The sequence below is a fragment of the Panthera tigris genome, chromosome B2 (assembly GCF_018350195.1).
Source record: "Panthera tigris isolate Pti1 chromosome B2, P.tigris_Pti1_mat1.1, whole genome shotgun sequence".
Taxonomy (NCBI): Eukaryota; Metazoa; Chordata; class Mammalia; order Carnivora; family Felidae; genus Panthera; species Panthera tigris.
In genome coordinates this window covers 11,189,906-11,206,558 of record NC_056664.1, presented here as the reverse complement: position 1 = coordinate 11,206,558, position 16,653 = coordinate 11,189,906, and the positions used below count along the sequence as shown (strand labels likewise).

General features: G+C 41.8%; 1 protein-coding gene across 8 annotated transcripts in view; it reads left to right on the top strand.

The window, feature by feature from the left end:
* Window positions 1–176: 176 nt before the first annotated feature.
* KDM1B (lysine demethylase 1B) overlaps window positions 177–16,653 on the top strand; it is a 68,486-nt gene continuing 52,009 nt past the window's right edge. For 4 of the 8 annotated variants that reach the window (XM_042985633.1, XM_042985630.1, XM_042985627.1 and 1 more), the window contains exons 1-7: window positions 177–282; window positions 599–951; window positions 3,759–3,858; window positions 5,099–5,226; window positions 6,254–6,343; window positions 6,903–7,014; window positions 12,670–12,789. In XM_042985633.1, coding sequence (XP_042841567.1) covers window positions 3,772–3,858; window positions 5,099–5,226; window positions 6,254–6,343; window positions 6,903–7,014; window positions 12,670–12,789 — 537 coding nt within the window. In that variant the 5' untranslated portion in view covers window positions 177–282; window positions 599–951; window positions 3,759–3,771. The remainder of the gene's footprint in view (window positions 283–598; window positions 952–3,758; window positions 3,859–5,098; window positions 5,227–6,253; window positions 6,344–6,902; window positions 7,015–12,669; window positions 12,790–16,653) is intronic. The other 4 variants (XM_042985631.1, XM_042985629.1, XM_042985628.1 and 1 more) reach the window with 4 other exon arrangements.

The window sequence follows — 16,653 nt, the reverse complement described above, 5'->3', positions numbered from 1 at the left end:
CCCCCCGCCCCAGGCGCCCCGGCTTGCGCAGCGGCGGAAATGGCCAGGGCGGGGCCAGCGCCGCGGCAAAGGCGAAGGCGGGGACCCTACTCCTCCCTGGTCCCGCCGGCTCCTCCCACTCCGGGTCACGCCGTGACAGGGGCGGAAGCGGCGGCGGCGGCGGCGGCCGAGCGGGGGCTGCGGCTCGCGGCGCGGATCGTGCTGTCCTGTGCGCGCAGCGCGCGGCTCCGGAGAGGCGCCGGCAGCCCGGGCCGGCGTGCGGCGTCTCGCCTGCGCTCCCAGGTGTGGGGCACGCGGCTCCGGGGGCGGGCGCGGGGGCGGCGGCGGATTTCGGGTGACAGCTCCGCACAAAGCGTTTTGGCTGGGGTGCAAGCTGCCTTTCTCCCCTCGTGCAGCGCCCCTCGCCCCGGTGGGAGGTGGACGGGTGCGCCGGGGGCTGCCGGCGCCCTCCCCGGATTGGAAAGGGCGTGCGGGGTCCGAGGACGGGGTGGGGGGGGGGATTCCCGGGCTGGAGTGTTGCAGCGACCGGGTTCCCGGATCCGTCGCGGGGTTGAGGGTCTCACCTAATCCCCCCCTACAACGCTTCCTTTCTGTGCAGCGGTGCCTTCTCCCCCCCGACTCCTTGCACCTTTCCGGCGCAAAGGTGAGCCCCGGAGGCTGTTGCTTCTCCGACTTTGGAGAAGAGACGAGAAAGCTTTTCGGAAAGCGAGGCGGCTGCAGCTGGCGCCGGGAACGTTGGGGGTCTCTCCTGGGGACTGTCAGAGCCCTGTCACCTGGGGAGCGTCTGCCGCCGGCGGCGAGCCCACACTCCGGGGGTAGGAGCTCCCTGGCTCGTCCTTCCCAGCCGAGGTGTGGCGGCGGGGCGCCCTCACAGCCCTGCAGGTGTTGTAGGAATCTTCCCGGCGCAGCCACCACGCGTTCAGACACGAGCGGCATTGCCAGGTTGCTGGGGTAACTGCTCCGGGCCCGGGGACCCGGTGGGGGCGGCCGGGGTTGGGGTAGCTGTTAGTCAACAGCCTGGCAGCTGGCAGGTGAAAGAGGAAGGAAGAGAGGCAGGCCCAGCTGTAGAAAGTTAGGGTTCCGTACTATGGAATCTAGCCAGCTGGAGGCCCAGCCCTCCCCGGGGTGGGGTGCGGGAGTCCCCAGACCACTCCATTTGGGGAGCTCCGTCACTCCACAGGTATGCACACCCAGGGCTTCTGCGTTTTGTTTGGTGGCTTTAAAAAAAAACAAAAACCAAAACTCTATTGTAGTGGAAGAAAGGGGGCGGGAAGAAGGTATCTTCAGGAGGTACACGAGAAAATGACTACCAGTAATTAAATGGTCTTTCAGGCGGTGAAAGTAGTCCCTAAAGCATTCAGGCAACTGGACTGGATCCATATTTCGGAAAATTTGATTGGCGTGGGTGCAGTAAGGTGCTAGGCCTACCTTGTTTTAAATGACCCTGAGGGCAGTTCTTGTTTCTGTTGCCTCTGAAGAAGTTTCTGGTAGTTTATCTTATTTTTAGAAATTGTGCTGATGCCGCTGTAAATTTTTATTTCAATCAAAAGTCTTTTGGATTCAGATTTTTGTGAATCCTGTGGGTTTTTTTTTTTTTAAATATTCAATAGACTACTTCAGAAAAAAACCTTGGGAATTTTTAAAATAGAAATCTAGACACTGATAGATATATCCATTTATTTATCCCTGCAAAAGCCCCTCACTTTTTTTCATCCTTTTGTCATGTTAAAAGAAAACCAAAGCAATAAATTTAAATTTAGAAATATATGCTTATGTAATTATATTAAACATGAAACAGATTGATAAAGTTAGATGTGTTTATCAGTTTGAAAAACCAGGTGAGAGCACTTTCAGCGTACTAATTCGTTAGCACTTGCGATCACTATTTCTAACATTATATTTAAAGCACAAAAGCTGTAGCCTTTCCAACTTAAAAAATTTTCCCTTCATCTTAAGCCTCAAGAATCCAGTAACAGTGAAGACACAGAGCTGACCATGTCAGAAAAGGACGAGGGTGTATCACTGTTAATTCTGTGATTAAAGTTGAAAATGTAGTAACACTAAAAAATCATCACTTATGTTTTTTTCTCGACAACAGACTTAACAATGGCTTTTATAGCCAGTGTTTTCATTTCCTCTTAACCATTTCTTGTATAATTTTTCATTGCAACTAAATACATATTTTCCAGTACACAGTTGGATTAAAATGTTTGTTGAAGTTTCCAGAAACTATACTTACTTTGGAGAATGCTGGTATTTCTAGGTGATAGAGCCAAATGCTGCATGGAACTAGGCTGATGATACTGATGTTCCTAAACCCGACATTAGACTCCCAATATTTTTGCTGTAATCCTTACATGTTCCATACGTTTATATATTCTATGTACATATTTACAAGTGCTTTATCTGTGGCTTTTTTTATGAATAACATAGGATGTACGTATTACATAAAGAGATTTATTAGCGTGGACAGCCTTTTGAAAATATAAACGTGATCCAGAAAGCTTTTGGGTATAAGAATTACAGGTAGACAGTAGTTCTTCTAACATTATTAGGGCGTTATCCAGTGGTATAACGAGTGGTGTAGAACCAAAAGGCAACTTATTTGATGCTTAACTGTAATGCATTTCAGAATATGTATAGAGATTATGTGTTCATAACTAATGGTTTTGAGAAAGTGAAGACCGAGTCAGAGGAAAGTCATCTGTAACACTGACGTCAAGATTCTTGAGAGTTGGTGTTGTCACACATGATGTTAGTAATCTGTGAAAAATGCTCTTATGAATGTTAGTATAATTCCCGGATACAAAACAGTAGGATTACAAGGCCCTCAAAGCTTTTATCCAAGATGAAGATTATGTTTGAGGAATTTGTATCTTATGATAACACTTTTCCACTTTCAAATTTCTTACCCATAGATATGTCCTATTTTTCATACTATTATTGTGTGTGTGTGTGTGTGTGTGTGTGTTAATATGATGGATCAGGGAAGGAATTGTGTGTTAATTGTAGAATATGTTATTGAGTACTTTAAGCATTTTTCATTATTTAATTAAAAATACTAATTTGATAATTCTTAATCTTTCATGATGACTATGCATTGTTTTTCTTAGAGACTTTTGTTCTTAGTGCTTGTTTAACCATGCTGTTATTAGACTAGTTTGAGAGCTCATAAATTTTTCTAGTAGAAGATACCAGTGACTGTTTAACCCAGATTCCTAAATGCAGTAATGACTGGACAGCGTGCCTGAGATTTTACTGAGAGGGAACCAATGAGTTTTCTTTGTGAAGTATAAGATCAAAATTCAGGAATTACTAAGAAGATATATAGTAAGGGAGAGAGGAATGGAACAGACAAAGTTCAGGTGGTTTTACTCACTGAATTTTACAAACAGTAGTGTAATTGGTTTATTGGTCATTGGTGTGTTTCTTATTTTTATACTTTGAAATGTATATGTTAGTAACGGACAACATTTATCGAGTACAGTACTTACAATATGCCAGGTCAGGTGCTTTAATAGATTATCTTAACTGCTCGCACCACTTCTGTGGGGTACACTCTTGCTGTGCCCATTTTATATACGGGAACACCGAGGCTAGGTCTTAGATTAAGTAGTTTGAAAGCAGTGGCTTCACACCAGGGCAGTCTAACTGCGGAGCGTATGCTCTTACCTAGTAAACTAGATAATAAATTTGCTCCGGAGGGTCAAAAGCGTTACTATTTACTCATTTAATTTTTTTTTTTTTTTTTTTGGAAGATTTTCTGAAACAATGGCGACCCCTCGGAGGAGGACAAAGAAAAAGGCATCTTTTGATCATTCTCCAGATAGCCTGCCTTTGAGGAGCTCCGGTAGGCAGGTACCGCTCATTTGTTCACTCAGTGCACCTGTTTGGTTGTAAGTACTCTCCACACCCGGCGTGGGGCTTAAAGTCACAGCTGCACGCTCTGCCAACTGAGCCATCCTGGCACCCCACGATGCACCTGTTTTGAGCACACGCGATTGTGACGATTTGGGCTGAAGTATTAGAGAGGAAAAGATGTCTTTTCAGTACTCAAGGAACTTGAAGCCTAGTGGAGAAATTCCCCTCGGAACGATCACAGCACAGTGTGATAAAGGGCTAGCGTGTAGAAAAACGGTACATCTGGCGGAGGAACTGCAAAGACAAAGGGGTAGAGTGTGAATCAGCATGGGCTGTTCAGAGAATCGCAGCTGTGTGGTTGCTCCCAGGATATGAGCTGCGGCCAGATCATGCTTGGCGTGGTGTCGTTCACAGGAACTTGGACTTCAGCTTGGAGCTGGTTGGGTGCCGTTGGCGGGTTCCTTGCAGCCATCTCTTTTCTACGGTCTTGTTTTGTCTTTAAAGAAAAATATTGAGTGATGCAATTCTTTTTCTAAAATTACTCAATTTTGGGGGGCTGGCTCAGTTGGAAGAGCATGTGACTCTTGATCTCGGGGTTGTGAGTTCGAGCCCTATGTTAGGTGTACAGATTACTTAAATACAAAAACTTAAAAAAGATAATACAATTATTCAATTTTTTTTTTATTGGCAGTGCTGAGGGTATATAACTGCTCTAATTAAAGAAAGCCTGAGAGTGGCTTTTATTTTGACCAGTACAGCTTTTCTTGAGAAAGGCTCACGTGTTTTATTTATTGTCTTATTTTCTTAAAATATTTATTTATCTTGAGAAAGAAAAAAAGAGAGCAGGGGAGGGGCAGATAGAGGGAGAGTGAGAATCCCAAGCAGGCTCTGCCCAACACGGGGCTCGATCTCATGAACCTCGAGATCACGACCTGAGCCCAAATCAAGAGTCGGCCGCTTAACCCACTGAGCCACCCAGGTGCTCCGGCTCGCGTGTGTTTTAGTTTTCTCCTCAGAGACCTGTCGTTCAAGTGCTCCTTGTGTATTTCTAGCCTGTCCGTGAATTACTTGCACTCTGCTGTCTCAGGGAAGTTGCTGTCTTATCAGCCCTTCCCCTGCTGCCAGGACGTTGTTGATTTTCATAAGGTGGAAGTTATTTCAGTAGTAAAAGCCTTCTACCTCCTTCACTCCTCGCCCTTCTGGGGAAATTGTAACCTCACAGCTGGTTCTTCTTCAGGCCAAGAAGAAAGCAACAGAGACAACAGACGAGGATGAAGACGGCAGTTCAGAGAAGAAATACAGGAGATGTGAAAAGTCAGGCTGCACAGTAGCGTGTCCCGTGTGCTTTGCAAGTGCTTCTGAAAGGTCGGTGTGGATGGGGTGTGTCAGCCTCCCATTCCTGCTCAGGAGAGCATTCTTGGTGGGAACATCATCTTCCAAGATGGTTTTCCTAAAGATAGAGATAGGTAGCATAAGTCCTTTAAGAATAGAGACAGTCCCCCTGTACGCTTCCTCTGCTCGACCTAGATGTAGAAGCTCTACGCAGTGGCCAGTGTCCTCGGGTCCCATGCACCATGGCCGTATTGCTCCTGGGGGTTGAGGGTGGGGTGGGGACCCTGGAGGGCAGACCATGGGCTCCCCTGGGAGCCCAGCACATGGTTACTTTCCCTGTGCTTCCTCTCCTCCTCAGATAACCTGTCTCCTCTTCCAGCAGACATATACGGGTCTCACTGAAACCATGAAGCCACCAGCACTCTTGCCATTTTTATTAGGATGACCCAAGCATGACCTTTTACTTCCAGAGAAGAGTCTTCAGATAAGGCTTCAGATTCCATAAAACCTGGCAAACAAATCCCCATTTTTATTTTCTAGTCACACAGAGGTGCTGGTGTTAGCGTTCACTGCAGCATTGTATTTCATTCTTTGGCGACATTATTGGCTGTTTGACAGGTTACGTTTGCCAGATACGTTTGCTTGATGGTCAGATTCCAGCTGGCCGGATTTGTTCACTACTCGGTATTGGGGCCATATGTTATTGCCAGAGACTGCACTTGTCTCCTTCATACACGTGAAGCTTGCAGGAAGCACAGTGACACCCCTTGTATCATGTCATAAAACTCTATCATTGCTCCGGGGAGTCTTGGTAAAACTTCGGAGCCCCGGCTCCTTCTGGGGTCTGGGTTAGGTAACTGTGAATCTGAGCCCCTATGCCCTCACCGTGTATCATGGATGAAACATCCTTTCAGTTTCCCCTGTCATCAACTCTTGGTTGTTAGGATTCTAAGTGGAGATCGCACAAAATGGGCTTGTAGAATGTGCTTAATACACGTGTTTAAAAAGGGAGAAGAAATGCTTACTCATCACCAAAGCTGTGCGTCTTTGCTATTTTCAGATGTGCCAAAAATGGTTACACGTCCCGATGGTATCACCTCTCCTGTGGGGAACATTTCTGTAATGAATGCTTTGACCATTACTACAGAAGGTTTGTTCACTAATTGTTGGAGGTTTCCATGGTGGAGGGCACGGTGGTGGGAGTGGTGGTGATGGGGGAGGCAGAAGGGGTCAGGCAGTTAAGACGGAGCCCACAGGCTTACTGAGTTACTCCCCCGTTCCAACCATGCCAACTACAGCCGTGCCAGAATTTCGATGCAGTAGTTTGCTGTGTGCGTGCTTATGTGCATGCACACTCAGGGCTCAGAAAGTATCTGCTGTGAGATAGTCATTGTTTTCACTCTGCAAGTTGTGAAAAATGTGGGCACTGCTTTGCTATTCTGTGACCGGGCATGGGTGCAGAGATTTTGGGGAGGATGCTGACGACTACAAGGTGCTGGACAGTCATCCCTTCTTAATAGTGTTCGATACTAAACTGGAAGGACCTCACCCTTCCCGACAGCCTGTTTGAAGGGCACCAAGGTAACTTTCCCCCTTCTTAATGACAGGGCTAGTTAAATCCTTTACGTAAGACTTCCTAACCTGCTTCCTGTTTTTGAAAACCTGGTGAACTTCTAGCTTGATATATTTATTTTTATTTATTTTTTCAGCCATAAGGATGGATATGACAAATATACTACCTGGAAAAAAATATGGACTAGCAACGGGAAAACCGAACCTAGCCCCAAAGCTTTCATGGCAGACCAGCAGCTCCCGTACTGGGTAAAAAAAATATAATGCTTTATTGTGCTGGAAAACGTTTGTGGAGCCAAAGGCAAGAATGGATGAAAATACTGATTTTTTAGGAAATCTTTGTATTATTACACTTACTCTTCTTTCTGTGTCTTAAGGCATATCACATTTTCTTTTTAAATTTTTTTTTTTAATGTTTGTTTATTTTTGAGACAGAGAGAGACAGAGCATGAATGGGGGAGGGTCAGAGAGAGAGGGAGACACAGAATCCGAAACAGGCTCCAGGCTCTGAGCTGTCAGCACAGAGCCCGACGCGGGGCTCGAACTCACGAACCGTGAGATCATGACCTGAGCTGAAGTCGGCCACTTAAGCGACTGAGCCACCCAGGCGCCCCAAAGCATATCACATTTTTTGTTTTTGTAGAAAACTTAGGTATTTCACTTACTATAAAGAAGAAACTAAACTAAAACTGCCACCAGTTGATACACATCTCTCAAATCTTTTTTTCTGTTCATATTTTTATGTGTATGTTGAAGCACAGTTGCATACTTTTATACACAAATCCTAATTAGGTTAAAAATCATACTTTGTGTATAATTTTTTGTAGTATTTAGTTTATTAACTTTATATTACTTTTCCATGTAGCCATGCTTGAAGATATATTTTAATGATTGTGTATATTATTAGGTAAATACACCATCATTTAATAAATGGCTAAATTTTAAAATATAGGTAACTCTGAGTTTCTCTTGTACTCAGATTTATTAATTAATTTTTTACGTTTATTTATTTATTTTGAGAGAGAGGGAGAGAGAGAGAATCCCAAGCAGGCTCTGTCAGCACAGAGCCTGATGTGGGGCTCCAACCCACGAGCCATGAGATGATGAGCTGGACGCCCAACTGACTCAGCCACCCAGGCGCCCCTAAAAGTTTTTTTATTGATGCAAAGCTCACATAACAAACTTAACTATTCTTTCATTAAGTTTTATTTAAGTAACCTCTATACCCAACATGCGGCTCGAACTCACAACCCAGGAACCGGGAGTCGCATGCTGTTCCACTGAGCCAAGCAGGCGTCCCAAAACTATTTTAAAGTGCACAGTGTAGAGGCATCTATTACACTGACAGTGCTGTGCAACCAAATACTAATTGCAAAGCCTCTTCATCGTTCACAGAAGAAACCTGTGCCCATCAAGCAGTCCCCTTCCATTTCCGCTCCCGCAGCTCCTGACAGCCCCTGATCTTTATGGATTACCTCTTTAGGATGTTTTACGTAAAGGAATCATGCAGCACGTGACCTTTCGTGACTGGCTTCTTTCTCAGAGCATAACGTTTTTGAGGTTTGTCTATGTTGTACTTCATTCCTTTTCATGGGTGATGTTCCATAGTGTGGGGTGGTCAGATTCTGTTTATCCGTTTATCTGATGACATTTGGGTTGTTGTCACCTTTTTGTTATTGCAAGTAGTTGCTGCTGTGGACATTTGTGTGTGAATATTTGAATTACCTGCTTTCAGTTCTGTTTGGTACATATATACCTTGGAATAAAATTGCTGGGTCATATGGTAATTCTATGTTTTACTCTTTGAGGGACTTGTAGACTCTTCTCCGTAGCAGATTGCTGTACTGTCTTCGTTCCCAGCGGTAGTGCATGAGGCTTCAGATTTCACCATATCCTCACTAACTCTCGTTTCCCATTAATTTGGTTCTACGTATCGTAGTGGGTGTGAGTGACAGATACCCCTCGCAGGGTGTCTTGCTGTGGTTTTGATTTCTGTAACGACTAATGCATTTTTTGTGTGTGTGCTTGTTGGTCATTTATTTATCATCTTTGGAGAAATAACTGTAAGTCTTGTGTCCATTTTGAAATATTATTGATTCCCTATGCTGTACATTTCGTTTCTGTGACTTAACTAATAATTGGAAGTTTGTAGGTCTTAGTTGCCTTCACCTATTTCGCCCATCCCTGTATCCACCTCCCTCTGGCGACCAGAAGTTCTCTGTATTTGAATCTCTTTTTGTTGTTGTTGTGATTCATTTATTTTTTAGGTTCCATGTATAAGCAAGATCATACGGTATTTGTCTTTCTCTGACTTATTTCACTTAGCACAACACTGAGTTCATCCATGTTGTTACAAATAGCAGAGACTCATTGTTTTCTGTGACTGTGTTCTATTGTATATATATATCCCCACATCATCATCTTTTTTATTTTGAGAGTGTGCAAGCATGTGAGAGTGGGGGAGGGGCAGAGAGAGAGAGAGAGAGAGAGAGAAAATCCCAAGCAGGCTCCACGCTGCCACTGCAAAACCTGATGTGGGGCTTGATCTCACGAACCGTGAGATCATGACCTAAGCTAAAATCAAGAGACGCTTAACCAACTCAGCCACCCAGGCGCCCCCTACACCACATCTTCTTTCTCCATTCATCTATTGATTGACACTTGGGTTGCTGTCATAATTTGGTTATTGTAAACAAGGCTGCAGTAAACATAGGGGTGCATGTATCTTTTCAAATTAATGTTTTCATTTTCTTTGGGTAAATACCTAGTAGTGGAATTATTGGATCATATGGTATTTTGATTTTTTATTTTTTGAGGAAACTTCATATATTTTCCACAGTGGTTGCCCCAATTTACGTTCCTACCAACAGTGCATGAGTGTTCCCTTTTCTCCACATCCTCACCAACACTTACTATTTACATTATTTTTGATTTTTTTTTTTTTTTTTATTTCTTTTGAGGGAGTGGGAGTGGAAGGGGCAGAGAGAGAATCCCAGGCAGGCTCCACACTGTCAGCATAGAGCCTGATGTGGGGCTCGAACTCACAAACCATGAGATCATGACCTGAGCCCAGATCAAGAGCCGGATGCTTAATTGACTGAGCCACCCAGGTGCCCCTATTTCTTGACTTAATACTAGTCTTCCTCATAGGCTTAAGGTGATATCATTATGGTTTGGATTTGTATTTCCCTGATGATGAGTGATGTTGAGCATCATTTCATGGGTCTGTTGGTCATCTGTATGTCATCTGTGGAAAAATGTCTGTTCAGGTTCTCTGCCCATTTTTAAAAAAAAAAAAATTTTTTTTTTTAACGTTTATTTATTTTTGAGACAGAGGGAGACAGAGCATGAACAGGGGAGGGGCAGAGAGAGAGGGAGACACAGAATCTGAAACAGGCTCCAGGCTCTGAGCTGTCAGCACAGAGCCCGACGTGGGGCTCGAACTCACAGACTGTGAGATCATGACCTGAGCCGAAGTCGGACGCTTAACCGACCGAGCCACCCAGGCACCCCTATCTCTGCCCATTTTTAATCAGGTTATTTGTTTTCTTGGTGTTGAGTCGTAAAAGTTCTTTATATATAGTTTGGATATTAACTCTTTATTGGATGTATCACTTGCACATCTTCTCCTATTCACTGGATTGCCTTTGGGTTTTGTTGATGGTTTCTTCACTGTGCAAACTTTTTATTTTGATGTGTTCCCAGTAGTTTATTTTTGCTTTTGTTTCCCTTGCCTTAGGAGACCTATCCATAAATAATGTTACTAAGGCCAATGTCCATGAAATTACTGCCTATGTTTTCTTTTAGTAGTTTTATGGTTTCAGGTCTCACATTTAGATCTCTAACCCATTTTGAGTTTATTTTTGTGTATGGTGAGAGAAAGTGGTCTGGTTTCATTCTTTTGTAGGTAGCTGTCCAGTTTTCTCAGCACATTTATTGAAGAGACTGTGTTTCCCCCATTGTATATTCTTGTCTATTGTAGATTAATTGATCATATAAACATGGGTTTATTTCTGGGCTCTCTATCTTGTTCCATTGACCTGTGTGTCTGTTTTTGTGCCAGTACCGTAGTGTTTTGATTACTACAGCTTTGTGGTATATCTTGAAATCTGGGATTGTGATACCTCCAGTTCTTTTCTTTCTCAAGATTGCTTTGGATTCAAGGTCTTTTGTGGCTTCATACAAATTTTAGGATTATTCTAGTTCTGTGAAAAATGCTGTTGGTATTTTGGTAGAGATTCCACTAAATCTGTAGATTGCTTTGGGTAGAATGGACATTTTGACAATATTCTTTCAATCCGTGAGCATGATATATCTTTCCATTTGTGTCATCTTCAGTTTTTTCCATTAATATCTTCGTTTTCAGAGTACAGATCTTTCACTTCCTTGGTTAACTTTATTCCTAGGTATTTTTATTTTTGGTGTAATTGTAAATTGGGATTGTTTTTTTTTTTAATTTCTCTTTCTGCTACTTCGTTAATTAGCATATAGAAAGGCAACAGATTTCTGTATGTTAATCTTATATTTTGCAACTTTACTGAATTTGTTTATTCTAATAGTTTTTTGGTGGAGTTTTTAGAGTTTTCTATATATGGTATCATGTCATCTGCCAGTAGTAACAGTTTTACTTCTCCCTTACCAATTTGGATGCCTTTTATTTCTTCTTTTAAATGCTTATTTACTTTTTTGAGAGAGAGAGAGAGAGAGCAAGAGTGAGAGAGAGCGAGAGCGAGCACAAGCGGGGGAGGGGCAGAGAGAGATGGAGACATAGGATCCAAAGCAGGCTCCAGGCTCTGTGCTGCCAGCACAGAACCCAGCACGGGACTTGACCTCTCGAATTGCAAGATCATGACCCGAGCTGAAGGCAGACGCTTAACCGACTGGGCCACTTAGGCTCCCCCATGCTTTTTATTTCTTTATGCAGCAATCAGACAAAAAAAAAAAAAAAAGGCATCTTTTTCCCATTTTTAATTGGGTTGTTTATCTTTTGTTGTTGAATTGTAAGAGTTCTTTATATATTTTGGATCCTAAGCCCTCATGATATACGACTTGCAAATATTTTCTCCTATAGGTTGCCTTTTTACTTCTTGATAGTGTCTTTTGATGCATAAAAGTTTTTAATTTTGAAGTTCAGTTTATCCATTTTTTCTTTTGTTGCTTGTGTTTCTGGTGTCATATCCAAGAATCCATTGCCAAATCTGAGGTCCTTAAGATTGACTTCTGTGTTTTCTTCTAAGAGTTTTATCACTTTAGCTCTTCATTTAGGTATTTGATCCATTTTGAATTTTTGTATGTATGTGAAGGAGGTGTTCGACTTTATGGATAGCTGCACACTCAAAAAATAAACCTTTTACTTTGGAATAATTTTAAATGTATGGAAAAGTTGCAAGGATAGTAACAGAATTCCAATGTGTCCTTTATCCAGTTTCTCCTGATGTTATCACCCAACAGCCATGATATTGAGCTCAGAAAATAACATTCGTATAGTACCAATAACTATATTACAGAATTTATTTGGATTTCATTGTTTTTTCTTTTCACTAGTGTCTTTTTTTTTTTTTTTTTAAAGCTGTTCCAGGATCCAGTTCTGTTTAATGTCCATACTTTTTGACTAAATTTAGCTCTGATTATTTCTTTGGGTTAAAGCTGTAAAGCCTTTATTACAACAGTACTTAGATCTCCTTTGTGCTTTCTTCGTGCCTGAGCTGGTATTGAATCAGTATTTACTTTATGCGGTAAAAGCGGATTATATGGGTGCTGGTCATGCAAGGAGGCGAAAAAGTACTTAGTGCAAAAAGGTTGGTCAGATCGGGTGGAAAAGATGGCAGACTGAGTGGTAGAGGATGGAAATGCTAGCATAAGATTAGCCAACTCATTGACCTTGACATGTTACTTTCCATGTAGGTTCAATGTACAAAACCTGAGTGTAGAAAATGGAGACAACTTACCAAGGAAATCCATCTTACTCCACAGATAGCAAGGACCTACCGATGTGGTATGAAATTGAATTCTACTACTGTTAAGGTATGATCTCTGTTGGTTTTCCTTTTGAATTAATGGATGGGTTAATTTAGTTGTAAGTAGTGATGGTGTGTATTTTTCATTTACTGTATTTTTTTCCTCATCTTTTTTGAAAGTTTATTTTGAGAGAGAAAGAGTGAGTGGGGGCGGGGCAGAGAGAGAGAATCCCAAACAGGGCTCGATCCCATGACCTGATCATGACCTGAGCCAAAGTCAGACACTTAACTGAGTGAGCCACCCCGGCGCCCCAGTTTTTCATTTATTGTATTGATGATCGTATTGGTCCATGAATAACAGAACCCTAACTACAATGGCTTAACTGAGGATTTTATTTTTTTCTCATTATAATCAGTTCGGAAACCGTGTGTCCAGGCTTGGTGTGGCTGTCCAGGTTCGGTCTCCCTTCTAGTTTCTAGTCCCATCAGGAGATGGTTGTGGTACCATCAGCCATTGTATCCAGATTCTAAGCAGAGAAGATGAGAAAGGCAAAGAGCAAGAGGGGTGTGCCAGCTGAGCTTCACCCTTTTTTACTGGTGTAATAGTGGCTTTCCAGAAAGTTCCGACAGTAGATTTCTCTTTACATTTCATTGGCTGGAACAGGATCATGCAGCTACTCTGAACAACAGTAGAGATAAAAGAAGAAAGTATTTTAAAACTGAGCATGTTGAAATAGCAAACAAAAGCAGGATCCTTTTAGCAAGGTAGAAGGGATGGATGGATAGGTTTGGGCAATTAGGAATCTGATATAGTTGGTACAGGGTCTTTTTGTTTGTTTTTGTTTTTTGACAAGTGGCAATTAGTGTTTAAAAGTGTCATTTTTGTTAGTGTTTTATTTATTTTGTATGTTAGGTTCAGGTATATAATATAGTGATTCAGTAATTCTATACAGTACTCAGTGTTCATCATGATAAATGTACTCTTAATCCCCATCCCCCCACTTACCTCCTCTTTGGTGATCATCTATTTGTTCTTTACATTTAAGAGTCTGTTTCTTGGTTTGTGTCTTTTTTTCCTTGATTGTTTTCTTAAATTTCACATATGTGTGGCATCATATGGTATCTGTCTTTCTCTGACTTATTTTGCTTAGCATTATATGCTAAAGCTCTGTGTTGTGCACATGGCAAGAGTTCATTTTTTATGGCTGAGTACTAATCCATTGTGTGTGTGTATGTGTGTGTGTGTGTGTGTGTGTGTGTGTATGTGTATGTGTATATATACATGTATATACCACTGCTTCTTTATCCATTCATCTATTGATGGACACTGGGCTGCTTCCATTCTTTGGCTGTTGTAAATAATACTGCAATAAACATATGGGTGCATGTATCCCTTTGCATTAGTGTTATGGTATTTTTGGGGTGAATACCCAGTAGTGCAATTACTGGATGATAAGGCACTTCTATTTTTAACTTTTTGAGGAACCTCCATACTGTTTTCCACAGTGGTTGCACCAGTTTGCATTCCCACCAACAGTACAAGAGGGTCCTTTTTCTCCACATCATTGCCAACACTTGTTTCTTGTGTTGTCGATTTTAGCCATTCTGGCAGGAGTGCCTCATTGTAGTTTTGATTTGCATTTCCCTGAGGATGAGTGATGTTGGGCATCTTGTCATGTGCCTGTTGGCCATGTGTATGTCGTCTTTAGAAAAACGTCTATTCGTGTCTTCCCCATTTTTGATTGGATTATTCATTTTTTGGGTGTTGAGTTGTATCAGTTATTTATATAGTTTGGGATCTAGCTGTTTATCAGATATGCTATTTGCAAATATGATCTCCCATTCATTAGGTGGCTTTGTAGTTTTGTTGATTGTTTCCTTCATCGTGCAGAAGCTTTTTATTTTGATGTAGTCCCAATAGTTTATTTTTGCTTTTGTTTCCCTTGCTTCTGGAGACATATCTAGAAAAATGTTGCTTTTGCCAGTGTCAAAGAAGTTACTGCCTGTGTTCTCTTCAAGGATTTTTATGGCTTGCGGTGTTACATTTAGGTTTTTAATGCACTTCGAGGTGTGTGTGTGTGTGTGTGTATGATGTAAGAAAGTGGTCTAGTTTCTTTCTTTTGCATGTAGCTGTCCACTTTTTTTTTAAGCACCATTTGTCGAAGAGATTGTCTTTTTCCCATTGGATATTCTTAACTGCTTTGTCAAAGATTAATTGACCATATAATTGTGCGTTCATTTCTGGCTTTTATATTCTGTTCTGTTGATCCATGTGTCTGTTTTTGTGCCAGTACCATACTGCCTGGATCACTACAGCTTTGTAGTGTAATTTGAAGTCTGGAAGTATGATGCTTCCAGCCTTTGCTTTACTTTTTCAAGATCGCTTTGGCTGTTTGGGGTCTTTTGTGGTTCCATGCAAATTTAGGGTTGTTTGTTCTAGCTCTGTAAAAAATGCTGGTGGTATTTTGGTAGAGATTGCATTAAATCTGTAGATTGCTTTTGGTGGTATGGACATTTTAACAATTTTGTTTTTCTTTTTAATATTTGTTTTTATTTTTGAGAGACAGAACGTGAGTGGGGGAGGGGCAGAGAGAAAGGGAGTCACAGAATCCGAAGCAGGTTCCAGGCTTTGAGTTGTCAGCACAGAACCTGACGCAGGGCTCGAACTCCTGAGCCGTGAGATCATGACCTGAGCTGAAGTCGGACATTCAACCAACTGAGCCTCCCAGGGTGCCCCCAGTATTTGGTTTTCTAATCCATGGGCATGGGATGTCTTTCCATTTCTTTATGTCATCTTCAATTTCTTTCATCAGTAGTTTATATTTTCAGAGTACAGGTCTTTTTCTTCTTAGGTTTATTCCTAGGCATCTTATTGTTTTTTGGTGCAGTTGTAAATGGGATTGTTTTCTTAATTTTTCTTTCTGCTGCTTCGTTATTGATATATAGAAATGTAACAGGTTTCTGTAGATTGATTTTGTATCCTATGATTCTAATGAATTTATCAGTTATAGCAGTTTTTTGGTAGAGTATTTTGAGTTTCCTGTGTATAGTATCATGTCGTCTGCCAGTAGTGAAAGTTTTACTTCTTCCTTACTGATTTGGATGCCATTTCTTTTTGTTGTCTGATTGCTGAGGCTAGGACTTTGAGTACTGTGTTGATCAAAAGTGGTGAGAGTGGACATCCTTGTCTTGTTTCTGACGTTAGGGGAAAAGCTCTGTTTTTTTCCCATTGAGGATGATGTTAGCTGTGGGTTTTTCATACATGGCCTTTGTTATGTTGTGTTCCCTCTAAACCAGCTTTGTTATGGGTTTTTATCATGAGTTGATGTTGTACTTTGTCAGATGATTTTTCTGCATCTGTTGAAATGATAATATAGTTCTTACCCTTTTTCTTACTGGTGTGATTTATTGTGTTGATTAGTTTACACATACTGAACCACCCTTGCAACCCAGGAATAGATCCCACTTAATCATGGTGAATGGTTTGGTTTTTTTTTAATGTTTTATTTTTGAGAGAGAGAAAGACCGAGCATGAGCGGGGGAGGGGCAGAGAGAAACGGAGACACAGAATCTGAAGTAGGCTCCAGGCTCTGAGCTGTCAGCACAGAGCCCAATGCAGGGCTTGAACCCACAAGCTGTGAGATCATGACCTGAGCCAAATTCGGATGCTTAACTGACTGAGCCACCCAGGTGCACTGAATGATTTTTTAAATGTATTGTTGGATTTGGTTTGCTAGCATTTTGTTGAGGATTTTTGCATCTTTGTTCATCACAGATACTGGTCTGTAGTTGTCTTTTTTTGTAGTGTCTTCATCTGGTTTTGGAATCCAGGTAAAGCTGGCCTCATAGAATGAATTTGGAAGTTTTCCTTCCTCTTCTATTTTTTGGAATAATTTGAGAAGAATAGGTGTTAACTTTTCTTTAAATGTTG